At 45.2% G+C, this 27,888-nt stretch overlaps 1 protein-coding gene across 3 annotated transcripts in view; it reads right to left on the bottom strand.

The window, feature by feature from the left end:
- Nucleotides 1–27,888, bottom strand: part of CAPN15 (calpain 15) — a 121,624-nt gene that overhangs the window by 28,440 nt on the left and 65,296 nt on the right. For all 3 annotated transcript variants that reach the window (XM_077449306.1, XM_077449305.1, XM_077449304.1), the window contains exon 3: nt 12,533–12,738. In XM_077449306.1, the coding sequence (XP_077305432.1) occupies nt 12,533–12,738 (206 nt within the window). The remainder of the gene's footprint in view (nt 1–12,532; nt 12,739–27,888) is intronic.

Below are 27,888 nucleotides of genomic sequence, written 5' to 3'. Positions count from 1 at the left end.
GTTTTTAGGCGAGGCCGTGGCTTTGGCCTAGTCCGTGGGTCCGGCCTCACGGACTGGGCCGAAGCCGCGGCCTCACCTAAAAACTCCTGCCTGCAGCTCCTCAGGACTGGCGCGGTGTCAGCACCGGTCCTGGTGAAAAAAAAAGAAGAAAAACAAAAACAGATTTGCTGAAAATTTGAATCGATTTGACCTCTCAACTCGATTCAAGATTCAAATCTATTTTTCCCCAGCCCTATTTCAGACCAGGTAATAGACAGTCTCTTAGGTTACACAGGGAGACAGCAGAATGACTTGGAGGAGGGGATTCCCCTTCTTCTACAGCCAGTAAGTGCAGACCTAGCACAGGGCTTTCATGGACAGCCCAGCAAATCTGTGTTAAAGTGGTTCCAAAGCCAAAACATTTTATACCCTAATGCATTCCCTGCATTAAAGCAATTGTATACCCTCACATATACACAGTGAAGTGACCCCAGCCTCAGATGATACACAGAGATAAAACAAATCCTCCTGCATATATTGTACCTGTTTATCTGCGTTTTTCTCATCTCTACATCTGTTGAAAGTGCTGAATTTTAAAGCTTGTCTGAGAATTCAGAAAAAAGGAGGTGCAGAGCTGAAGTTACTCTGCATAGCTCAGTGAGGAGAGCTCTGGAAGCTGATTGGAGGGAAGAGACACACCCCTCCACACATCACACAGAGCTGAGTCTGTCAATCTGCCACCATTTTTCTCTTGGTGTCAGTCAAACTTGTCAGAAGTGATTCATGCTGATAGAAGAGGAAGGAAGCAGCAGACAAAAGTGACACTTTGTGCTTTAAATTAAAACAAGCACACATGATAGAGGGATATGCTTTGTTCATAATTCATGTCTGCAGTTTACAACCACTTTAAGGTAAAAAGCATGTTACAGTTTTCGGTCCTTCCACACCTCCCTAAACATTTACCAAAGTCCTCAATTGATCCAGCACTGTGCACGGCTCCATCGCTTCTCTCCCCTTTCTTCCTCTTCACACAGGGACTTGGGCAGCAGCAGAAATCATCAGCTCCTGCAGCTGTTAATTAAAAGGCTGTTAGACGGAAGTATGGGGGGGGGCTAAGGTGCGCTGTTTGCGTCAATGGAGCACGGCTCAATAGACACACACCTTGGGGAACAAGTATGCACATGTGCCCCTATAGCTACCGGGGGAGGATCCCAGAAGAGGAGGAGAGTACAGGAGGCCCCCGAGTTACGAACCTCCAACTTACGAACGGCAGGAGGCGCTGGCGGGCACGTCGGAAAACACCGTTCTGCGCATGCGCGTCTGAATTACGAACAAATTAGACTTAAGAACAAACAGGCAGTGCGTAACCTGTTGGTAACTCAGGGACTGCCTGTATAACATGTTTGTTATTTTAATTTAAAGGGTAACTCCACTTCCATTGGAAAAAATAAAATGTAAAAAAAGCAAAAAATAAAAATAAAATAATAATACAGTGTATAAAAATGCGACACAAATCATATTGTCATTGAATGTTATTAAACATTATCTTTCCAATCTGCAGACGCTGTCATTTTCTGTAACATGCCAGCATGGCTACCTGGAGGTGTTCTGTACATAGAAAATATACTTATGTACTGAACACCCCCCCAAAAAACATAATTTCCTGCTTGTGTGATTGGCTCACTGATTTCCCCAGACGTCTGCACTAAAAAACAAAATCTGATTTTTGGCATCCCATGCAACAAAAATGTCATTTTTGGTGAAATACTCCCAATAGGAAATTGCCTCTAAGGCCGGGTTCACACCGCTGCGATGTGGGAACGCCGCGAATCCGCGGCGTTTTCCCGCATCGCATTACTCCCGCCGGCAGTTCACACTGCCCTATGCGGACGGCTGGGAGTGTCAATGATATGTTAATGACACCCCCAGATCCGTCCGCATATCGCAGTGCGATCTGCCGACTCGCACAGGAATCGGATCGCATGGTGTGAACCCCCATGCGATCCGATTCTGTTGCGGACCAAAAAAAGGGTCCCGTGCGAGTTTGCTGCGGGAGCGATGCGAATTCAGCCATACTATCTGTATGGCTGTACTCGCATCGCTACGGAGATCGGATGTGAATTGCGGTGCGAATCACATCCGGATCTCCCCCCGCAGCAGTGTGAACCCAGCCTAAAAGGGATGGAGACCCAGCAGCTGTCCTCATTAAAGCCCCGCAGCTGCAGCAGCTGGTTCATAATTATGAAACCACTCACATTAGACTCACTCAACATAGGGGCGCAGAAAAACAGGCAGGGATTACTTACAGAATTACAGAATAACAAAAAGGTAGGAATCTGCAAAAAATCTTGTTGAAATCCTTATAATGTGCATAGATCACCCAGAGGGGAAATGTTTTTTTCTCAACAAAAGTAGTTACACTTTAAAAAATGCCTTTAGTAAACAATTAATGTCTTACTTGTAAAAAGCAGAAAAGTGAAAAAAACAAAAAAAAGTTTACAAAAACACTCCACAGGTCTAGGTTCCTGATGGCATCAAGAACAGAGCAGGTTCCATAGACCCACGCTGGACAAGAGGACACTAAAAGCTGGATATACACTGTACATCTTTTGTTGTTCGATTTCCTTTAGGGCACTTTCACAGTGGGGTGGCGTTGGCGGTGAAGCGCCGCTATTTTTATCAGCACTTTACTGTGATTTATTGTCACTTTTTTGGCTGCTAGCGGGGTGCTTTTAACCTGCGCTAACGGTGGAAAAGGGGTTAAAAGCTAACGCCGGAAAAAGGGTTAAAAGCACCCACGGTGTATACACCGCTCCAAAAGCATTTCAATGGTGCTGCTTGCAGGACTTTTTTGGGCGTCCTGCCAGCGCACCTCTTCAGTGTGAAAGCCCTCTAGCTTTTACACTGGAGTGAGAGGAGAGGCGCTTTACAGGCACTATGCAGGCGCTATTTGTATCAGTGTGAAAGTAGCCTAAGATTTACCTTTACCTATGCAGTGCAGTGATGGCGAACCTTTTTGAGCTCGAGTGCCCAAACTGCAACACAAAGCCAACTTATTAATTTCAAAGTGCCAACACTGCAATTAAACCTGAATACTGAGGTTTTAGTTTAGAAAAAACAACTGGTACAGTTTGTCCAAACTAATTAACAGCTTTTGTCTTAAAATAAAAATACAACAACAGAGCTTTCAATTACAGTAAAACCTTGGATTGTGGGCATAATTTGTTCCAGAAACATGCTTGTAATCCAGAGCACTTGTATATCAAAGTGAATTTCCCCATAAGAAATAATGGAAACTCAAATGATTCGTTCCACAACCATTTATTCATAAGTCCTTCAGTTTATAGTCCATATAAAAAGATTATATGGCCAGGTTGTGTAACCATAAAACGTCCCTCCACAAATGGAAGCCTCCACAAGGGGATTAGAAGCAAAATCCTGCAGGAGCTCCAGAGTATAAAAGAGAAGAGAGACGCCTCTAAGTGTAGTAATATGTTTTACCTTCATTAAATGTAACCATATAGCTACACTTAGAGGCGCCTCTCTTCTCTTTTATATTCAGTTGTGGCATGACACTACTTGTATATCAAGTCAAAATGTATTAAAGAATTTTGCTCATCTTGCAAAATGCTCTTAAACCAAGGTTTTACTGTATTTTGAAAAAAAAAACTTTAACTCTACATGTGCATTTATTTTTGCATAAGGTTGCATTTGCTGGGCACTGGCAGGGATCCATTTGCTGGGCACTGGCAGGGATCCATTTGCTGGGCACTGGCAGGGATCCATTTGCTGGGCACTGGCAAGGATGGTGAAGCCAAAAAGGAAGGAGTTGAAGGAGAAAGTACCCACCAGCAGGGGGCACAGGTATTGCATGGCTCTGGTCAGCAGGATGTACAGTAAAGCAGCTTGAGCCTCTGCCTCTAAGAAGCGGGACACCACAGACAGAACAGATATTTTAACTACACAACACATAATGTCCACATTAAACATCTCACCTGGCTCTAGTGTCGGTGTGTCTCCCAATCCCGTAGCCCATTCCCACCCCCGCACACCACCCCTGATCCCAGCCACGTGGAAGCCATGTTCTCTCAGTCACTCCCAACCCAGACACGTCACTGATGTCCCCAGAGACTGGATTCCCGCCAGCACGTCACCCCTGGCCCTAGAGTCACGTGGGAGCCGCTTCTTCTCATTCATGCCCACCTCAGACACGCCACTGGCCCTAGAGAATTGTGGGAGATATAGTTCGATGGGGGGGGGGGGGGGGGGTGGTGTGGACAAGACAACTTGTATGGATGACTGCTCAGTGTCCATGTGTGCTCTCCTTCCTGGCATGCCCATAGAGAGGGCTCTGCTTGGCAGTTGTGGCACGCATGCAATGGGTTTGCCATTACTGATGTAGTAGAGGGGCCTGCCTGCATACAAATTGAAAGTGTTTAGGTTTGACCTCATAACCTTATATATGGTTTTGGTAAATCTTAAGGAAAAAAAATCTACAGAAAATTGAATAGTGTGTATCCAGTTGCCGACCATCCGTCATTGTACTGTGGCAGGTTGGCTCTATTGCGCAAATCGTCGTAGCTGTACGTTGGTTCATGCAATAGATACAGTGGGTGCCCGTGACCGGCCGCCGCGATTTCTGCCAGGCCACCCTCGATCGCTCCACAGCCAGAACGGGGATCTGACAATGTAAACAGACAGATCCCCAATCTGACAGGGGAGTAGAGAGAGAGATCGCTTGTTCCTAGTGATCAGGAACAGCAATCTCTCTGCACTCCCTGTCAGTCCCCTCCCCCACAGTTAAAAACACCTCCCAGGGAACACATTTAACCCCTTGACCACCCCCCAGTGTTAACCCCTTCACTGCCAGTGCCATCTATACAGTAATCAGTGAATTTTTATAGCACTGATCGCTGTATAAATGCCACTGGTCCCAAAAAAAAGTGTCCAATCTGTCCGCGGCAATGCCGCTAAAAATCGTTGATCACCGCTATTACTAGTAAACAAATTTTAAAAAAATGCCATAAATCTATCATCCCACATTCTGTAGACGCTATACCTTTTGCACAAACCAATCAATATACGCTTATTGCGGGTTTTTTTTACCAAAATTATGTAGAACAATACAATTGGGCTAAATTAGGAATACATTTGTTTTTTACATTTTTTTTGAGGACATTATAGAAAAAAATGTTTTTTTTTCCCCAAAATAGTCTCTTTTTTTTGTTTATAGTGCAAAAAAATAAAAACCACAGAGGTGATCAAATACCACCAAAAGAAAGCTCTATTTGTGGAAAAAAAAAAAAAAAAGGACAAATTTTGTTTGGGTGCCACGTCCCACGGCCGCGCAATTGTCAGTTAAAGCGATGCAGTGCCGAAACGCAAAAAATGGGCTGGTCATTAAGGATTTGCTCGGAGTTGAGCTTTAATATAGGGCAAACAAAATGACCTTAAAATGTACCATTTCTATCCAGGAAGGTGAGGGGGTGCTATGCTTGCACACAGGTGTCCACCTAGACTGCTGGGTGATACATCATTGTCATCTATTCTGATTATGATCACAGTCGGCAGCATGCAATATATTGAGGGAATATATAAGAAGTACTTGTTTGCAGAACACACAGAGACCAATGCAGACAGGAGGAATGGAATTAGAATACAAAACTCCAAAAAAAAAAAAAAGTAGCAGACCATCTCTTACTATATTCCAGCCTGTTCACATCAGGCATGGTGGGGAGTGCAGATACCCACATGGAAGTGAATAAGGGCAAATCTCTGGGCTACTAAACATCTAGAAGTGTAAAGAAGTGTTTTAGCTGCTTTGGGTTGAATAGGGAAGGTTTAGAACCTCTCCTCTATCTGCTTTCTATTCCTGTCTGCACCCCTGTTGGGAGAGATCTCTTCTCTTTCTTTCCTGATAACAGTGAGAACTAGGACATGAGACAAGGAGAAAACTCCCCAACAGGGACACAGACAGCAATAGAAACTCAGAAGAAGGTTGTAACCCTTCCCTGGCCAAAAAAAAGGTTTCGGTGGCACTTTAAGGCTGGGTACACAACGGTGCGATGCCAGACATCGCATGTGATTTGCACCGCCTGCACATCACATGCAATGTCTGTGCAGTGTGAATTCAGCCAGTTTGTATGACTGAAATTGCATTAGAACCAAAATGGTGCAGGCCCCTTTTCTGTCCGCACTGGAAACGAATGGCATGGGCGTTCAGACCCATGAGATCAGATTCTATCTGATTCCACAGTTTGCACTGCGATCTGTGAACTGATCTGGGGGGGGGGGGGGGTCATGAACTTTATATGCAATGTTTCGCAGAGAGCAGTATGAACTGCTTGTGATTCAGATGTGATGTGGGAATCCGCACAGGAATTGCTGTGGTTCCCGCATCACACTAGCGCAAACCCAGCCAAAAGGCTCATTTTCCACTAGCAGTTGGGGGGCAGTAAGACTATGTGGTTGGGCCAAGTTTTATTGTTTTGTTCAATTAATCAGATAATAACCTTGACCACTTAAGGACGGAGCCTCTTTCTGAGATTTGATGTTTACAAGTTAAAAACAGTTTTTTTTGCTAGAAAATTACTTGGAACCCCCAAACATTATACCTTTTTTTTTTCTAACACCCTAGAGAATAAAATGGCGTTGTTGCAATACTTTCTGTCACATCGTATTTGCGCAGCGGTCTTACAAGCACACTTTTTTGGTGTGGAAAAAATATACTTTTTTTTTTTTAATTAAAAAAATAAGACAACACTAAAGTTAGCCCAAATTTTTTTTATATTGTGAAAGATAATGTTACACCGAGTAAATTGATACCCAACATGTCACGGTTATTTTTTTAAATTTTTTTTTCTTTAGTCTTTAGTTTTTGTTTAACAAAAAATAAACCCAGAGGTGATCAAATACCACCAAAAGAAAGCTCTATTTGTGGGAAAAATATATATAAAAATATAATTTGGGTACAGTGTTGTATGACTGTACAATTCTCATTCAAACAGTGACAGCGCTAAAAGCTGAAAATTGGTCTGGGCAGGAGGGGGGTTAAGGTGCCCCGTAAGCAAGTGGTTAAAGTGATTTAAAAAAAAAAAAAAAAAAAACAACATGTTATACTTACCTGCTCTGTGTAATGGCTTTGCACAAAGCAGCCCTGATTCTCCTCTTCTGGGGTCCCCCACCAACACTTCTGGCTCCTCCTGCCTTAAAAGTGCCCCAATAGCAAGCTGCAAAGTACAGTATAAAGTTCCCCTATAGCAAGGTAAAAAAATAAATAAAATAAAAAACTCCTGACTTTAGAACCACTCACTTCCTGCCCAGGACAACATGTCCCATGAGGCATTGCTCCTCACACATTCACAAGTTCTTAGGCACTTACTGACATGTATGGACAGTGTACTTAGCTGTATGTGTGCTGCACTGTAATACCTGATATGTAAACAATGCATTCTGCATGCAGGCCAACTAATCGGCTGCCCGATTATGAAAATAGTTGACAACTATTTTCTTAATCGATTCGTTGTTTCAGCCCTGAATTATAACCCCCCCCCCACTACTATTGCCCACTGAATGTGACCCATTCAATAGGTCTGCGCAGCAACCGTTGCAATGCACGGTAGTCCAGCATTTAGGGGGTTAAAACAGGCAGTGAGGTGATACAGCATCTCCTTACCACCTGATAAATGGTCTTGAAAGAGCGATCTGAATGTGGGTCTCTTTTCAGAGAGCAATGCAAATATAAACGAGGCCTAAAAGCAACACGCTTGCGATCATTTTATTTTTGCTCTTCCAAGTTTAGCAGACACAAATGTATATCAAGATCCAGAGAATGAAGAAAAATCAGAGCGATGTTCTGCGAGTTACTAATTGATGAACATATTCATAATCAAGGTGAAGCACCATCACACGGATTCCCATTGGTGGAGGTTATAGCTGAAAAGGATGGGGAATCATTTAAGACCTTTAATCAAGAACATTTTCTTCAAAGCCCCGCAGCACTCAAAAATGAATTAAAATATGACACATTCCTTTAGTCTAGAGTACAGTGAAGCAGAGACTACAGTAAAGAGACTGAATGTATTAAGGAGAGTGAAAACTGAACTCCAGGCTACACAAATATTGAACCAACACAAGACGTGTATATTCTTACTCTGATTTTGGTCTCCTTTGCATATCCCTTCCAGATTTGTACAGTAATCCTGCATGAAACAGCTCTGGTCTTTTACCTCTGTGCAGGAGCTTCCTGTAATACAGACCGCTCACTGCCGCTCTCTCCTTGTGCAGGCTGACTGGTCTCGTCTCCGCCTCCCTCCTCCCTAGTTTACCACAGGCAGCCTGTAGTGGGAAGGAGCTGCTGGGTCCCTCCCACTGGTCTGCTCTCTCTCCTTGTTCAGGGCAACTTATCTCGTCTCCGCCCCCCCTCCTCCCTAGTAGGTGTTTCGTCACATTCGGCGACCCATCACATTTCGCTACGGAAGTGACGTTCCACTGAGAAATTTCACACTGCCCATGTGTAACTTGCCCATACGATTCATCAGATTAAGTGACCCGTCAGAATGTGTAACGGAAGTGACATTTAGTCGCCGCCATCTTGCTACACCCTGCACTGCTCTACAGTAAGGATACACTGAGAAGGGGGGAAAGCGGACATCTTGTTACACCCACTGGAGTTTTCCATTTTACACTTATTTTTACCAGTAAAGTGAGTTTATATAGTGAAATACAGAACTTAGAACTCCATCTGACTGGTTAGATGTTAATTTTAAAAGCAGCGAACTTCTGTCAGATTAGCAGACCTATGAGATGAGCAGGCTTGCCGCTGCTTTTAAAATTCAATATCTAATCAGTTAGACAGAGTTCTAAGTACTATATTTCACTATATAAACTCACTTTACTGTTAAAAAGTATAAAATGCAAAACTCCAGTGGGTCTAACAAGATGTCCGCTTATGCCCCATACACACGATGAGATTATCGGACGAATGAACGTCCGTTTTTTATTGCATGCTAATCTCAGATCGAATCTGATGAGTTTACTAAAGTCACGAAAATTCCCGCACGACATAAAAAAAATTCGTACGTGATGTCATGTGTTGTAATGCATTTGTATTGCATTTTCGAACGATAGCTGTACTGATTACACGAAAATCGTACGATCTAGCATCGTACGACAAAAAATTTCCGTGCACGTCCGATAGAATAATATCGGATGTACTGTTCGAATCGGCTCTCGAAAGCTCTGTACTAACGATCCGATTATCGTACGATCGCATCGAAAGCGGTATTTTCCGTACGATTTTCGTATCGTGTGTACGGGGCATTACCCCTTCTCAGTGTATGCTTACTGTAGAGAAGTGCAAGGTGTAGCAAGATGATGGCAGCGACGGAACGTCACCTCCGTTACACATTCTGATGGGTCGGGGAATCCGGCGTTGCACATGCGCACTCCAGCGGGTAGCCAAATGTGATGGGTCGCCATATGTGACGAAACACAGTCAGCCTGTAGTGGATGGAGCCTGCTGGGACCCTCCCACAGCTCTGCTCTCTACACAGGTTATATGCAATGTCACCGCTACAAACTCATTTACTGCAACACAAAGTAAATTGATATCCTTTGCGGCTACTGAAGAAGAATGTATATGAATTAAGGTCTTCACTAAAATATATGTGGTAAAAACGCATATGCCCAGGGCAGGGAAAACTGCAGCAAAATGTCTATCTAAGGCCCCTTTCACACCGACACATTCTGCCAAAGGATTCTCCGCTGATCAGTGCTGAGCAGGCGGCTGACAAGTCTGTGCTCGCTCGGCTGATGCAGAGCGGACACGGCCCGCTGTCCTCTATGAGCTGTCAGATGGAAATGGACTGCCTGTCTGTGTCAACCCAAGTGCCAACTGATCCAATCCGCCAGACGGATGGGGAACAGATCCCCATCAATCTGTTTTTAGCGGACAGGATCGGATGTTGGCAGGTGTGAACGGATCCGCGGCTCCATAGAGAGCAATGGATGGTGAGATTTACATGGATGGAATCAAAGGGGCCTTAAGCTGACCATTCATGGATCTCAATTTTGATCCATGTGTGGCCACTGGGGCTGAAAAAGTGACCCTACCAATCAGCTTCTGTTCAACTGCCCTGTCGCATAAAAGCTGCACCATAAATGCTGCTGCAGCACTGATCTGTGTATTCTGACAGCTGGGGAGTCTCCCTGCTGTCAGAAACATTAGGATTCCCCTGTCCACCTCCAATGTGTGGATAGGGAAATGTATGGCCAGCTTAATTCCAGACCAACAAAGCAATTCAGCAGGTGGGCTTTAGGCCTCATGCACACGAGACGCAAGTGAAAACTCTGCTCAAAAAAAGCTGAAACGCGCGTTTGCGTTTATAAGCGTTTATAAAGATAACATCATGTAGACCCTCCCCAAGCTCTCAAAGCATGTTTTTTTTAACTATTTCTGCTATTTTGATCAGAGTGAGCAGCAGCAGCATAGAGAGCAGTTGTACACTTGCATTTGCCTCTCTTTCTGTGGTATATATTTTGAAATGGATCCCATATTGAATATATGTCAGCAACGTCGTCGCAAATTTCGTGAGAGGTCCAGAGTCAGAGCTCATCGATAATGGACCCATCCGTTGATGGGACAGCGAATGTCCGTTGGATATTTCACAAACATGTGCAGCTGCGTACCGACCCCGACAAGTTTTTTAATTTTAGTCGGATTTCCATTGTCACATTTGATGTACGACCTGGTGTGACATTCGTGGACACCAATATGAGAAACAGTGTGTCACCAGAGGAACGTCTGATGGTAACGATCAGGTATGTGTATATATTTATAAAATATATTTATCTATAGATGTACAGATGAATTTTTTTCTCTGTCCTTTATTTAAAAAAAAATTATGTCTATTTATAGCAAATTATCCAATTTTTTAAAATATCTAAAATTTTCTTGTGGCAATATGGCAACCCTAACCCTAAACAATAACCCTAACCCTAACGGATAACCACTTACCATAACACCCAACCCTAATGACCAAATTACATTGCCGCAGATGGTCACAGTTGACTTTGAGGCCATGTATCTCTGATGCAGAAAAGTGCATGACATGACATTGGGGTTCCTGGCAATAAATGGCCCCAACATATGGGCCCCCAAAGTCGGGTCACAAAATGTCATTCTCTGATGCAGAAAAGTGCATGACATTTTGCGACCTGAATTTGGGGCCCCCTATCTCGGGGTCACTTGGTGATAGGAACCCCAAATTTGGATATGTTGTAGTGCTAGATCCACAGTGTCTGCATACCAGTGTCTGGCAATAAGTGGTCCCAAGATATGGGCCCCCAAAGTCGGGTCACAAAATGTCATTCTCAGATCGTATTTCAGGTCCAAAAAATTGGGTTCCTTTAAAAACGCATATAAACGCAAACGCGGCTAAACGCGGGTGCCGCGTTTAGCCGCGTTTTGCGTCTGAAACATGGAAATTTTTGCATCTGAACCCATTTTTTTGCTTCTGGAAAAACTAGGTTAAACGCAACTGCATAAAAACGGCAAAAAACGAGACTGTGTGCATGGACACATAGGATAACATTGAATGAGTTCAGGGCCAGTTGAAAAAAGTGTCCAACTGCATCTGAACACGCGTTTAACTGCGTCTCGTGTGCATGAGGCCTTAATCTCTGAGGTTAAATGCTATGTTTTTATAAATTTTTTATCTTAAACAGAAACAGCATTACCATTCCAGAGAACAAAAGACAATTCACATTCATTACAATGCACGTTATTCATGGGGTCCACATATTGCACCCCTGGGTATACTTCAATGTCTATGTCTTGCTACTTTTATGGTTTTCAAGTAGCAATAAGCGCTCAAATTTTCATCAAACGAATCAATTGTAACCAATCTGGGAAACATTCCATAGCACACTCTTTACAGAAATTTTGTGCCCAACACTTAAGGGTGTATTCATAGAAAATGTACAGAGCTGACATTTGTTCTGTGTGACTGGGGGGCAAAAATCAAATGTTAATTCATATATGAATTATATTATCGTGAATTAGGAAAATACTGCATTATGGCCACTAGACAGAACTGACAACCATAGTAAATTATTTATTTCCTATGACAATAAGCTCCATCTAGTGGGCATAATGTGGTATTTTCTCAATTCACTCTATTGTATAAAAATTCCGCTCCATCCAGGGCCGTCTTATGCGGGATAAAAAGGGCAGCTGTCCCAGGCCCAGTCCTTGTTGTGGGGCCCAAAGCAGCTGCCCACAAACAGTTTTCTAGGCTTTAGTCCCAAAGCTCACATACAGAGGTGGCTCCATGGGAACCTGCAAGGAAATGGAGCCACCATAAAGCAGGCACTGATGTAAAGTGCTATTTGACACATGGAAATCAAAGCAACCACAGGCTTAGAAGGAAGAACACACAGCAAATGTGGAAAGTGCTGTGGTCTGCAGCACTATGGGCTTTATACATTTCAGAATTTATGGACACTTTAAGCTTGACACCTTTAAATTTTAATCCAGTGTGTTTGCACTCACCAGCAGTTTCCCAGAAGCCCTTGCAGTATGTCAGAAGGTCGCGGCGTGCGAAAGACAGTCCACTTCACCCCGCGGTCTTTGAGAGTGCAGCTGATCTCTTGCGGTCTAAGCCATTGTTTTACCCGCTGCTGGACGCTGTCCGACTCCGGAAAGCCAACGGAGCGAGGTCCTGGGGGGAAGCTGTCATCCACAAAATTCACCCTGTTCTGGGATGGGGACAGCCAAGAGGACAACTGTCAGGGGAGCCGTGTTATATAGAGAGTGAGGAGTGGGAGGAAAGGAGTAGGAGAGAATGATGAGAAAGGGTTAGTAATGAGTGACGGAGCGTCTCCAGAGAGTCGCAGAGCGGTGTGCAGTGAGCGGGAAGAAAAGGCAGGAGCACCTGAGTCTATATATGGAGGAAGATGAGCAGAGGAAGATGGATGTGGAAATTCTAACAGCAGAATTAGGTGTCTGTATAAGAGGAAGCAGGATGCCAGAGCAAATACATATCAAATATAAAAACTCTAAAAAGAACACATTATGAACAGCATAATAAAAAAAAAAGACACAAAGTTAGAACATTAGATACTCGGGCCTTATTTACCAGCAAGTCTTATCAACTATCTTTATTACCAATCAGATTCCAACTCGAATTTTTGGTAATTTTCCAGTGCAGGCTTGTATGGGATTGGTGGCTGCAGGACAAAACGGCCAGTCCTAAAGCCTGGTACAGTTTATTTGCGTTCAACCCAGCAGGCTGAACAAAAAAAAAACAAACAAAAAAAAAAAAACTGAAGAGCTCAGGAGGAGCCACTGTACTAACTATCCAATGTTAGTGCAGCGATTTCCACCATGAGCTATTGTGTTCCGACAGGGGGACAGCCCCCCACCAGAACACATCGGTCAGGGGTCTCAACCAATGGCTAATCGGATGATGATCTGCAGACCTTTTTCAGTAATGCCCTTGTCAGAGTGGCTGCAGTATACACTGGCCGACTGTCAGCCGGTTTCTACTGAACCGGCCAATGCCGCCTGACATTTGGCCTGTGTACGGCTCTTAAGATCACTTTATACAGTACAAAAAAAAGAGTACAACCCTCACATTTTTGTAAATATTTTATTCTATCTTTTCATGTGACAACAGTGAAGAAATGACACTTTGCTACAATGTAAAGTAGTGAGTGTACACCTTGTATAAGTGTATATTTGCTGTCCCCTCAAAATAACTCAGACAGCCATTAATATCTAAACCGCTGGCAACAAAAGCGAGTCAAAATGTCCAAATTGGGCCCAATTGGCCATTTTCCCTCCTTGGTGTCATGCGACTCGTTAGTGATACAAGGTCTCAGGTGTGAATGGGGAGCAGGTGTGTTAAATTTGGTGTTATCGCGCTCACTCTCTCATACTGGTCACTGGAAGTTCAACAGGGCACCTCATGGCAAAGAACTCTCTGAGCATCTGAAAAAAAGAATCGTTGCTCCACATAAAGATAACCTAGGCCAGTGATGGCGAACCTTGCCACCCCAGATGTTTTGGAACTACATTTCCCATGATGCTCAGCTACACTGCAGAGTGCATTAATATCATGGGAAATGTAGTTCCAAAACATCTGGGGTGCCAAGGTTCGCCATCACTGGCCTGGGCTATAAGAAGATTGCCAAGACCCTGAAACTGAGCTGCAGCATGGTGGCCAAGAACATACAGTGGTTTAACAAGACAAGTTCCACTCAGAACAGGCCTCGCCATGGTCGACCAAAGAAGTTGAGTGCACGTGCTCAGCGTCATATCCAGAGGTTGTCTTTGGGAAATAGACGTATGAGTGCTGCCAGTATTACTGCAGAGGTTGAAGGGGTGGGGTCAGCCTGTCAGTGCTCAGACCATACACTGCACACTGCATCAAATTGGTTTGTATGGCTGTCGTCCCAGAAGGAAGCCTCTTCTAAACATGATACACAAGAAAGCCTGCAAACAGTTTGCTGAAGACAAGCAGATTAAGGACATGGATTACTGGAACCATGTCCTGTGGTCTGATGAGACCAAGATAAACTTATATGGCTCAGATGGTGTCAAGCATGTGTGGCGGCAACCAGGTGAGGAGTACAAAGGCAAGTGTGTCTTGCCTACAGTCAAGCATGGTGGTGGGAGTGTCATGGTCTGGGGCTGCACGAGTGCTGCTGCCACTGGGGAGCTACAGTTCATTTAGGGAACCATAAATGCCAACATGTACTGTGACATGCTGAAGCAGAGCATAATTGCCTGCATTCGGAGACCGGTCCGCAGGGCAGTATTCCAACATGATAACGACCCCAAACACACCTCCAAGATGACCACTGCCTTGCTAAAGAAGCTGAGGGTAAAGGTGATGGACTGGCCAAGCATGTCTCCAGACCTAAACCCTATGGAGCATCTGTGGGGCATCCTCAAACAGAAGGTGGAGGAGCGCAAGGTCTCCAACATCCACCAGCTCCGTGATGTGATCATGGAGGAGTGGAAGAGGACTCCATTGGCAACCTGTGAATCTCTGGTGAACTCCATGCCCAAGAGGGTTAAGGCAGTGCTGGAAAACAAATGGTGGCCACACAAAATATTGACACTTTGGGCCCATTAGGGGTGTACTCACTTTTGTTACCAGCCGACGGTTTAGACATTAATGGCTGTGTGCTGAGTTTGAGGGGACAGCAAATTTTCACTGTTATACAAGCTGTACACTCACTACTGTACATTATAGCAAAGTAATCTCTTGTGTTGTCACATGAAAAGATAGAATAAAATATTTACAAAAATGTGGGGGTGTACTTACTTTTGTGAGATACTGTAAATTAGGGCATTTATTTTCAGGACATCCCTAAGGTCTGTTCTACTCATAGCTCATTTTTCAGTTGCAGGTTAACAATATATCAGCTACAGGCTTCTTAGGATTCTGTTGGGACACCAGCAGTGAGATCCCATCACTGATCCTTGGCTAGTTTTAGGACCCTCCAGACCCATACATGCTGTTTCTTCACTGGTATTAAGGCAGACTATTCAAGGTTAAAATGTGCCATTAAAAAGCCTTAACACACACAAAAAAACACCTACCTTTACTATTTCTTTTGAGGTTTTGAAAAAGCACAATGTTAGTGTGAAATGCATCAACCTTTATTCACGTCTATGTCCTATGTCCTGGTGGCAGTCACATGTATCATTCTAATAAATGCTGTTGGACCGGCGGTTCTATGCATTAAGATAAAAAAAAAAACTGTGTGCAGCAGCTCCCCTAATACTTACCTGAGCCCCATCTCTCTCCAGCACGAGTGTCCCTCAGCTATTCGGCACTCTCCCTCCTGATTGGCTGAGACACAGCAGCGCCATTGGATCCTGCTGCTGTCAAAGTCAGTTAGCCAATCAGGAGAGAGGTGGCGGGGATGGGACCGAACCGGGGCACAGTGTCTGAATGGACACAGGGAGCTGTGATTTGGCTCGCGAGCCCCCATAACAAGCTGCTTGCTGGGGGGGCACTCCACAGGAGGGAGGGGCTAGGAGAGCCGAAGAGGGACCCGAGAAGAGGAGGATCTGGGCTGCTCTGTGCAAAACTATTACACAGAGCAGGCAAGTATGACATGTTTGTTATTTTTAGAGGAAGAAAAACACAAGGCATTACAATCACTTTAATACTCAGTCACTGCTTGCCAATGAGCGGATTGTATCTACATGCACAGAGGTGCCCATCCAGGCACACAAAATGCCCATGGCCCACTCCACACCTTATAGCTTGTCTGCTGGTTACAAGAGAAAAGGAAATGCGTGTGAAAATGGTAAAAATAACAAAAATGGGGTCATGTAAAGCTGGCCATAGACTGATCATAATTCAGCTGGTTCAGCAGGGATCACTGTGTGGCCAACCCTGTCCGGTAAAAGCCAATCGCTAGATAGACTTCAAATGGGCAAGTTGAAAAACTATTTGCAATCTGCAGCTGCTAGCGAGTGTATTCTGAGAGTATCGGGTCCTGGCAGGATAATGCCCATCCACTTCCCTTGTGTGGATGGATGAACCTGTGAAGAACGACTCATCTATGGCCAACTTTAGGGAAGAAAAACGTTTGAAAATAGTTTAATGGGTGGAAGAGGGAGGATTGCAAGTAGATTTTCCTAATGATAAACTTTAAAAAGAGTAACTCTACTTTTGTTTTGTTGCAAGGATTTTAACAAACTGTGCTGCAGATTCCTACCTTGTGTTATTCAGAAGAACACCATGTGTGTGTCTGTGCCAAAGTGGTAATTGAATGTAATGGGAGTGGCTTCTTAATTATCAACCAGCTGCTGCACCTGCTGGGCTCGAATGAAGAAAAATTGCAGACTCTGCATCCCTTTAAAACGTGATTTCCTATTGAAAGTATCTAATCAAAAATTACATTTATGCCTGATATCTGCCATCTTCGTGCCGACTGGGAAAATCATTGAGCCAATCACACAAGCAGGAAATTGTGCTTCTAGGGGGTGTTCTGTATACGGTACATTCTGTGTACAGAACACCTCCAGGTAGCCATATTGCATTTTACGGAAAAATTACAGAAGAAAAGGAAAGGTAATTTTTTAATATCATTCAAAGTTTTTTTTTTCCCCAGTGGAATTACCCTTTACGGTATATATACTGTTACCCTCGAGGACACAAGTGTCAAAGACAAGGCCCACAGCGGGGTCAGTAGTGGGATGGGTGGTGGTTTGCCATTGCGGGGGTTTGTCCGTGTTGAATGGCAGGGCAATGGTTGGGGGGGGGGGGGGGGGGGGAGCATTGGTCCACAGCGCAAACCTCTGAACCCTGTCCACAGCGCAAACCCCTGCACCCTGTCCACAGAGCAAACCCCTGCACCCTGTCCACAGAGCAAACCCCTGCACCCTGTCCACAGAGCAAACCCCTGCACCCTGTCCACAGAGCAAACCCCTGCACCCTGTCCACAGAGCAAACCCCTGCACCCTGTCCACAGAGCAAACCCCTGCACCCTGTCCACAGAGCAAACCCCTGCACCCTGTCCACAGAGCAAACCCCTGCACCCTGTCCACAGAGCAAACCCCTGCACCCTGTCCACAGAGCAAACCCCTGCACCCTGTCCACAGAGCAAACCCCTGCACCCTGTCCACAGAGCAAACCCCTGCACCCTGTCCACAGAGCAAACCCCTGCACCCTGTCCACAGAGCAAAGCCCTGAACCCTATCCACAGAGCAAAGCCCTGAACCCTGCACCCTGTCCACAGAGCAAACCCCTGAACCCTGCACCCTGTCCACAGAGCAAACCCCCTGAACCCTGCACCCTGTCCACAGCGCAAACCCCCTGAACCCTGCACCCTGTCCACAGCGCAAACCCCTGAACCCTGCACCCTGTCCACAGAGCAAACCCCTGAACCCTGCACCCTGTCCACAGAGCAAACCCCTGAACCCTGTCCACAGAGCAAACCCCTGAACCCTGTCCACAGAGCAAACCCCTGAACCCTGTCCACAGAGCAAACCCCTGAACCCTGTCCACAGAGCTAACCCCTGAACCCTGTCCCCAGAGCAAACCCCTGAACCCTGTCCACAGAGCAAACCCCTGAACCCTGTCCACAGAGCAAACCCCTGAACCCTGCACCCTGTCCACAGAGCAAACCCCTGAACCCTGCACCCTGTCCACAGAGCAAACCCCTGAACCCTGCACCCTGTCCACAGAGCAAACCCCTGAACCCTGCACCCTGTCCACAGAGCAAACCCCTGAACCCTGCACCCTGTCCACAGAGCAAACCCCTGAACCCTGCACCCTGTCCACAGAGCAAACCCCTGAACCCTGCACCCTGTCCACAAAGCAAACCCCTGAACCCTGCACCCTGTCCACAGAGCAAACCCCTGAACCCTGCATCCTGCCCACAGCACAAACCCCTGAACCCTGCATCCTGTCCACAGCGCAAACCCCTGAACCCTGCCCTTTCTACGCAACTCACTCTTGAACTCTGCATTCTGTACGTAGCACAGCTCCCGAAACCTGTCCTCTGTACACATCACACCCCTGAACTCTGAACTAATTATTATTTAAATTAAAAAACAGTTATAATTAAATGCAGAAGCAATTATTTAATATGATAAAGAGTAGATACGTAGTCTTAGATATACAACCGGCCCCTTGAGGGCAACCATATGGATGATGCGGCCCCCGATTTGACACCCCTGCTTTAGGACATCAAAAAAAGGCCAGATAACTGCAAGTGATTCTTAGGCCCCATTCACATGGGACTTCCATTATTGACCCGCAATTAGATGGATCAAAAATGGACTGTAATTAATCCCTATGAGCAGCTGTATGTAAGCAGATGTGTGTATTTACATCAGGGACCGTCCAGGTGTGTTGTACTGAACATAAGAAGTTTGCATTCAGGTCAGCTTTTGCGAAAATCCCGGATGTGGGCAGATATAGGCGGATGCACGACCAATTCCATCCATCCACCCACACATGGCTACATTGTTCCTTCATTACAAGATGGAGAAAAAAAAAAGGGAACAGACACAGATGTCGCATATGTGACTTCCATTTATGTTCTGATCTAGCGGAATAGGGGCCTTATACATCATAAACACTGCTTAATACCGGGCCATGAACTGTAAACCCTGTTATACCAATCTGTCACAATATGAAATCTGTATGAAACGATTATGTGACCGAGGTTTCTCCAAAGCGTTCCGCCTCTTGCAGGCAATACGTTTCCACGTCAGCACTGGATGACAGAGCTTTGAATTTCCCAGCATTCTTTGCACTGTAGGTAGACTTTAAATAGAAGCGATTGTGTCTTACCGTACACCTGTCAGAGTCACGGTGTGTGCCGTATTACTAATCCATCAGTGTCAAATTCACAATTGGTGTCAAGTTCAACTCCGGCACTGCCATTTTATCATCATCGGCATCACATAGCTGATCTTACTCATCAGCAAAATACCTGTGTGTTCAGGTTCTGATGGGAGCTGTCTTTGCGCCTAACCATGCAGACAGGTTCAGCTACACTGTGCCAGAATGCGACTTGGGGCATGACTGCTTCCACTGGAGCCCGATCACCCAGGCGTTAAGCTTTGTAAAAAGATTTTTGGCCTAACTAAAAAGCAGGGGAATATCGGAGGCTTGGTTCACACTGGTGTGATGCAGGAACCACACAGATTCCTGTGCGAGTTCCCACATCGCATCTGAATCGCAGGCAGTTCACACTGCTCTCTGTGAACCACTGTGTCAATATAAAGTTAATGACCCCCCCAATCAGAAAGCAGTGCAAACTATGGTATCGGATGCCGTAGGTCTGAACACTCACTCATGTGATCCAATTCCAGTGCGAACCACAAAAGGGTCCTGCACCATTTTGGTGCAAATGTGATGTGATTTCAGTCATACAAACTGTATGGATGAATTTGAATCACACAGACATTGCATGTGATGTGCACAGCAGTGCAAAAAACACGCAATGTCTAATATCGCACCAGTGTGAACACAGCCTTAAAGTGGAGTTCCACCCATAAAAAAAAAAAAAAACTGTGCAAAAATACCTGCTGCTATGTGGTCCCTTCAAATCTTCCCCTTCCTCACTGCAGCTCCTTACGTCACTTCCTTTGACGCCTTATGCTCGCTACTGCTCCTGGGAGAGGCATGTCAATATTTCCCAAGAGTCAGTGGGCAGTGCCGAGGGCTTTGTCGCCAGAAGTTGACGGCGCTGTGATGATGTGAAAATGCGTGAGAATGGGCGGTGCATGCTGGTCGCTCAGCTGCACCGTATCGCAGAACATTATGCTTGTGGGCTTCACATGCCCACAAGCAATATGGGAACGGCCTGGAAACAATTTTATAAGTTGATTTTCTTATATTAAACCGGACATCGGGGGACGACTTTTTCTAAAGACGTGAGTGTTAAATGCCTGTTAAAAAATTATATTATATTTATTGTGTGTGTGTGTGTGTGTGTGTGTGTGTGTGTGTGTGTGTGTGTGTGTGTGTGTGTGTGTGTGTGTGTGTGTATTACATGTTGTTGGAACTCCGCTTTAAGCAGCAAAAATTTAGGTAATAAGTCAAATCATTTCATCAACTGCTAAAGCTGTCCAATGTATAATGCCATTTGGTCAAAGTCAGAAAGCTCAGTGCACATTTGTTTAAATTTCATATAAATGTTCTATGATTTTGCAGCTTGATTCAGCATAGCCATTAAGGTGCTGGGTAAGGATGAGCTCCGGCTTATTCGCACAGCCCACGTGCAGAGCCCGCCAGGAAGTCGGCACTGCGCTGATCACAGGCAGCGAGACATCATCCCAATGCGTGGCTGCAGAGATCGGGAAATGTCTCACTGCCTCTGATTAGCGCAGCGCCGACTTCCTGGCGGGCTCTGCACGTGGGCTGTGCGAACACGCCAGCGCTCATCCCTAGTGCTGGGGAATGCCCCATGGTGTGCAGGGAACACAACTGTTACTGATGTCCTAAATTTATGCAGTGGGCCATCTTGGTGAATTTAGGTACCATCAAGGCAGACCCACTTCAAGGTACAGGGTGACTGATCATAGGTGTATCTATTTAGAGTAGACTACTGAGGAACTCTTAAAAGCATAACGCCACTTTTATTGCGATCTGGGTGATCTATGTACATTGCAAGGATTATAAAAAAATTAAAATAAGTTTTTTTTAAATATATTTTTGGGGGATATTTATTATAACAAAAAGTAAAAAATGCGTTTTTTTTCAAAATTGTCGCTCTATTTTTGTTTATAGCGCAAAAAATAAAAACCGCAGAGGTGATCAAATACCACCAAAAGAAAACTCAGTTTGTGGGAAAAAAAAGGATGTAAATTTTGTTTGGGAGCCATGTCGCACGACCGGGCAATTGTCAGTTAAAGCGACGCAGTGCCGAATCGCAAAAAGTGGTCTGGTCTTAAGCCAGCAAAATGGTCCGGTCTGAAAGTGCTTAAGGGTGGAAAACAGGTTGCAGATTTCCAGGCTGAACACTAAAGCCTTTTTTCCTCAATGGATGAAAAAAAAAAAAAAAAAAAACGCAGGTGAGCCACATTTTTGAGTGTTTATCGGCATTTAGCAGGTTTTTTGATGTTGGAGCATTTTTACAGTTGAAAAACTGCTCTCAGAACCCACTAGTTTTGTTTTGTTTTTTACAACCAAAAAAACTCCCCAGCCAAAAACTGCCGATAACAGCCTGTGTGTACATGGACACATAGGATAAACATGATGGGGAGTTTATTGACTGTAGAAAAAAACGTCTGAAGCCAAAAACAGCAGCTGTAAAAACTTCCAAAAACTTCCAGTGCGCATGAGGCCTCAAGACCCCTTTCACACTAAGCCGTCAGCGGTAAATTGGCGCTATTTATAGCAACACTTTACCGTCATTTTATCGGCGCTATTAGGCTGCTAGCGGGGCGGTTTTAACCCCCCACTAGCAGCCAAAAAGGGGTTAAATCCACCGCAAAATGCCATCACAGCGGCGGTTTGCTGGCGGCATATCAGCGCTGCCCCATTGGATTTCAATGGGGAGGAGCAGTGAGTTCACTGCTCCAAAGAAGCTGCTAAAAGCCGACAGACGTATCTGCAGGAGCCTGACATTGCACCCGCAATCCACTGATCATGGCTGCACAATGCTCTGTAGGCTCCTGCAGAAAAAAATGAATGCACTTTTTTTTTTGCAAAAAATAAGCACTTATTTTAGCCTTTATGAATACTTAATTTATTATCTACCAAACTGAAAAAACAAAACAAAAAAACAAAACTTTTTTTAGTCCTGACCGTCAAAGAAAATCTATACAAAAACCAGAATACATTTCCTTTAGCATTGTAGTAACATTATGCAAAATGTTTCTTGAGATGGGTAGTGTGCTGATTTTCTTAGAAGAGAAGGAAAGGAAATAAAAACATGAATTGACTTTAGTGATTTTTAAAAGATGTGGACCTGGCAGTCAAGGAGACTTATCACTGTGATGAGACTCGTGGAATAAGAAATCCTGATGTAAACAGACTTGGCTTAATTCTGTATATAAACAGCTTGGCAGACAGAGATCTGTGTTTGTCAGCCATACTGGGGTCTCCAAGGGACCATGAGGATGAGATACATCAATAGTTACAAGATCGCATGATCATCAGACGGTAAAACCCATTGTAATTTATTAATTCACAGGCAAGTGTTTAACGCTATGCATCCTGGAGGTTCCTTCCTGCCCATACAGCGGGCATTCCACATGGTGGCACAGGATACCTTTCAGAAATAAATACCTTAATTTAAACTCGTGGTTTTATTTTTCTACATTTAAAGAAATCTGTTAAATACATAGTGTATATGGGAGCTGCTTAAGCTGCGAAACGTTTTGTATTTCTGCCTATCCAGGTTTTGAGATTTGTACAGCTCTGCCACAGAGCAAAGCCCTGCCTTGGAAGGCAGGAGACCCGATCTTCCCCTACTGCAGTTAAAGCAGAGTTCCACCCAAAAGTGGAAGCTCCGCTTATCTGTGCCTCCCCCCCCCCCCGCCCCTCAGTACCTTTTGGGGGGAGAGGGGAGCGGGTACCTGGTTTTTGACAGGTACCCGTCCCCACTTCCGAAAGATCTCGCCCTGGTGAGATCACATGGGAGTTCGGCCCCCCTCCTGCTTCCACCACTACTGGGCCATTCAGAAAGTGCAGCGTGCCTCATGTATGCACAGACGGAAAGCAGCTGTGAAGCCGCAAGGCGGTTTTCACTTACAGGCAATGGCAGCGGCAGTACCCGAGAGCCAATGTAAACATCAGCTGGGGTGCCGACATTGCTGGATTCCAGGACAGGCAAGTGTCCTAATATTAAAAGTCAGCCGCTACAGTATAGTATGTGTAGCTGCTGGCTTTTCATTTTTTGCTAGAGGCAGAATTGCGCGGTCGTGCTATGTGGCTCCCAAACAAAATTGACGTCCTTTTTTTCCCCACAAATAGAGCTTTCTTTTGGTGGTATTTGATCACCCCTGCATTTTTATTTTTTGCGCTATAAAACAAAAATAGCGACAATTTTGAAAAAAATATATATTTAAAAAACATTTTTTTCCCTCAGTTTAGGCTGATATGTATTCTACTTTTTTTTTTTTTTTTTTTTAACCAAAAATATCGCAATAAGTGATTATTGATTGGTTTACGCAAAAGGTATAGCGTTTACAAAATAGGGGATAGTTTTATGGCAATTTTATTAATAATTTTTTTTTACTAGTAATGGCGGCGATCAGCGATTTTTATTTTGACTGTGACATTATGGCGGACACATCGGATATTTTTAACAAATTTTTGGGACCATTGTCATTTATACAGCAATCAGTGCTATACAAATGCACGGATTCCTGTATAAATTACACTGGCAGTAAAGGGGTTAACCAGGGTGTGGCAGTGTAGGGGTTAAGTGTTCCTAGGGGCGTGTTACTAACTGTGGGGGGCTGCCACTTGTTGCTAGGAAGAATGGGGAGATGCTGTTTACAAAAGGCATCTCCCCGTTCAGCCGCCCGTGAGACAATCGCGGGTATCCCCGCGGCGATTGAGTCCACGGGACCCACGGGGGTCCCGACCGTAACGCGAGCGCGCTGCTGTCGGCGCGCATGTGATGGCAGGGCAGCATATAGAAATGGATGTACCTGTACGCCAATTAGCCTGCCCGTGTCATTCTGCCAACGTACATCGTCGTGCGCCGGTTGGGAACTGGTTAAGTAACGCTTACAGGTCTTGTGTCTCCCCAAGCATGTGACTGGACAGTGAAAGGAAAAGCAGCAGACAGATGAGCTCATCGCTTTGTCACTCTGTTCTCTCCTATCAACATGCTCCTTGTTAGCACATGGGTACTGCAGCGCACCTACAGAGCTACATTCCTCTCAAGAGTCTTCAGCCCTGAGGCAAGCAGTGCGCGAGGTCCTGAAAGGAGCTATTCAAATATCAATGGGTGGGTGGAAGTCTGGGTGAGTGGGTGTTCCTGGGCAGGCTTCATGTGCATTCAGACTGCTCCAGGTAATGGCCACATGTGATGCTGAGCCTGAGAACTAAAAGGGGCAATCAAGCTGGGGAGTACAATGATGTTGGATGTCCTCTAGCTAGGAAATGAGGGAGCCTTGACCTGACTTGATGTAGCTTCTAATGCATAATCTAAGCAGTTTTTGAACAGGAGAGGAAATGGGTAAGGTAAGAAGGGAGTTTAGATTTGCCCTACCAGGCAACAAAAACTACCCTTGTAGCACGTAAAAAATAAATAAATAAATAAATAAATAAAAAGGGGGTTTTGTAAAGGTTTGTATTTTTTCACCTTAATGCTTCCTATGCATTAAGTACATGTTGGGGCACAATCGGACAGAAAAATGTCTTTAGTCAGCTATTGTGCGCAGGCGCCCTCTCGCCGTCACAACAGTCGATTGTAAAATCAGCTGCTGTGCTGTTCCATATGGCGGATGCGCAGTACAACCCGGGCACTTCTCGATAGCGGGCACTATCCGACAGAACACAAGTCCAGGCATGTGGACAGATTCCGATCATATGATCTTTTTTCAGCCTGGATCACCTGTGTGAGGTCAGCCGTCAGCAGGCTGTAGCCCACTGTCTGCTGAAAATAGGTCACAGGAGCGCAGAACAAACTGCACTACTGTGATCCACAGGAGAATAGCCAAACGAGCTTTGGCTGTACTTCTCCTTTAACCACTTGCTTACTGGGCACTTAAACCCCCCTCAGTCCCAGACCAATTTTCAGCTTTCAGCGCTGATGCACTTTGAATGACAATTGCGCGGGCATACAACACTGTACCCAAATGAAATTTTTATCATTTTTTTCCCACAAATAGAGCTTTCTTTTGGTGGTATTTAGTTACAGCTCGGAGTTTTATTTTTTGCTAAACAAACAAAAAAAGATGCAAAAAAAAAATCATGTTTAATAGTTTGTTATAAAATTTTGCAAACGGGTAATTTTTCTCCTTCATTGAAGTGCGCTGATGAGGCGGCACTGATGGGCTGCACTGGTGGGCACTGATAGGCACAGATAAGGCGGCACCGATGGGCACAGATAAGACGGCACTGATGGGCACAGATAAGGTGGCATGGATGGGTGGCACAGATGGGTGGCACGGATGGGCACTGATAGATGGGACTGATTGGCACTGATAGGTGGCACTGCTGGGCACTGGTAGATGACACTGATGGGCACGGATATGTGGCACCTTTGAGGCAGATTGTGGGCACTGCTGGGTGGCACTGGCAGGGGGCAGGTGGGTACTGGCAGGGGGCAGGTGGGTACTAGCAGGGCTGGCCATGATCGGGACTGATGTCCCGATCACGGCCGCCGGTGATCGGCTTTATTTTTTCTCCTCGCGCTGTCAGCGTGAGGAGGAATAATAGCCGATTACCGGCTCTGTTATATCACATGATCAGCTGTCATTGGCTGACAGCTGATCACGTGATAAGGGGTCGGGATCGACCCCTTGCACGGATCGGTGATCAGGCGAGTCTCGTAGACTCGCCGATCACAGAGCGCGCCGCTCGTGCACGGGACTACGTCTATGGACGTCGTCCCGGAAAAGGAGATCCGCGCCGTAGCCGTCATTTGGCTATAGCGCGGATCTCAAGTGGTTAAAAATGCTTTCAGAAATAGAAGTGTTAGTTTATTTTTTATCAATTAACAAAATTGAAAGTAAATGAACAGAAGAGAAATCCAAATCAAACCAATATTTGGAGTGACTACCCTTAGCCTTTAAAACAGCATCAATTCTTTCCAGTACACCTGCACACAAGTTGAGGGAACTCGGCAGGCAAGCACAGATCTTCTGTGGCTGTAGGCTACCTCAAATCCTTCTGTTTCTTCATGTAATCAGAGACAGATTCCAAGATGTTGAGATCAGGGCACTGCGGGGGGCCAAACCATTACTTCCAGGACTCCTTGTTCTTCTTTATACTGAAGATAGATTTTAATGACATTGGTAGTATGTTTTTGGTCATTGTCCTGCTGCAGAATAAATCTGGGGCCAAATCACACGACTCCACAATGGTAATGCATGATGGATAAATATCTGCCTGCATTTCTCAGCATTGAGGACACCATGGCTCCTGAACAAATCTCCAACTGCATTTGCAGAAATGCAGCCCCAAACAAGCCAGGAACCTCAACCATGCTTCACGGTTTCCTGAAGACACTCATTATCGTACCACTCCCCAGCCCTTCAGCAACAAACGTTCTCCTGCTACAGCCAAATATTTTAGATATTGCCTCATTAGCCCAGAGCACCTGCTGCCATTTTTCTGCACCCCGGTCCAGTTTTCTTGCAAAGTCGAGTCGCTTAGCCTTGTTTGCACATCGGAGGTATTTTTTTGGGCTTTTGGCTGCAATTTTTTCATGAAGACAACTTCTGGTCAGACTTCTCCAGACATTAGATGGGTATACCTGGGTACCACTGGCTTCTGCCACTTCTGTGCTGATGACACTACTGGACGTCTTCCAATGTGGAAGGGAAGGAAGCACGATTGTGTCCTTCATCTGCTGCATTAAAAGGGGGTTGTAAACCCTTGTGTTTTTTCACCTCAATGCATTCTATGCAATGAGGTGAAAAACCTCTTGCAATGCAGCAGCCCCCCCAGTGCCCCCGTTTTACTTACCTGAACCTTCTCTTTCTTGTGCTGAGGACGAGCACACCAGCTCTAGCCGGTGTCTCGTGTCCTGATTGGCTGGATTCATAGCAGCGTAGCCATTGGCTCCCACTGCTGTCAATCAAGTCCAATGATGCAGGCGTCGGGGCAGGGCCGTGTCCTGCTGTCTGTGTCAATAGACACAGCAGCAGGACATGGGAGCGTGACTGCATGGGTGTCCCGAGGGAGAGTGCGTCTCCCACGGGGCACTTGAGAAGAGGAGGAGACAAGAGCACCACTGAGGGACCCCAGAAGAGGATCGGGGACACGCTTTGCAAAACTAACTGCACAGAGGTGGTAAGTATGACATTTGTTTTGTTTTTTTGTTTTATTAAACCACAAACATTTACAACCTCTTTAAGTGTCCTTGGCCGACCACAGCGTTGCATGTTTCTTTGTGCTTCTTCAAAAGAGCGTGAACAAGCACATCTGGAAGCCCCAGTCTTCTTTGAAATCCTTGCCTGGAAGAGACCCCGTCTTGTTGCTGTGCTTGGTTTTGCCATGGTGACTTGACTTGTGACCTGTGATTTGAAATGGTGTTCCACAACCTCATCTTGGCAGCAGAGTTTTGGCTGTTCCTCACTCGGTATTAAGCCTCCTACACAGCCATTTCTGTTTCAACCTACATATGAAATGAGCATTGGCACCTGCTTGGTATAATTGGTTAATGATACACCTGACTCTAACCCTACAAAATCCCTTACTTTGTACAAGGTGTACAAAGTGTGCAAGTGTAAAGCCCGTA

This window comes from Lithobates pipiens, unplaced genomic scaffold (genome assembly GCF_037356315.1).
Source record: "Lithobates pipiens isolate NorthernLeopardFrog02 unplaced genomic scaffold, aLitPip1_a1.2 Scaffold_22, whole genome shotgun sequence".
NCBI classification, from domain to species: domain Eukaryota; kingdom Metazoa; phylum Chordata; class Amphibia; order Anura; family Ranidae; genus Lithobates; species Lithobates pipiens.
The sequence above is the reverse complement of the archived record's forward strand: the minus strand, read 5'-3'. Positions and strand labels throughout refer to the sequence as shown.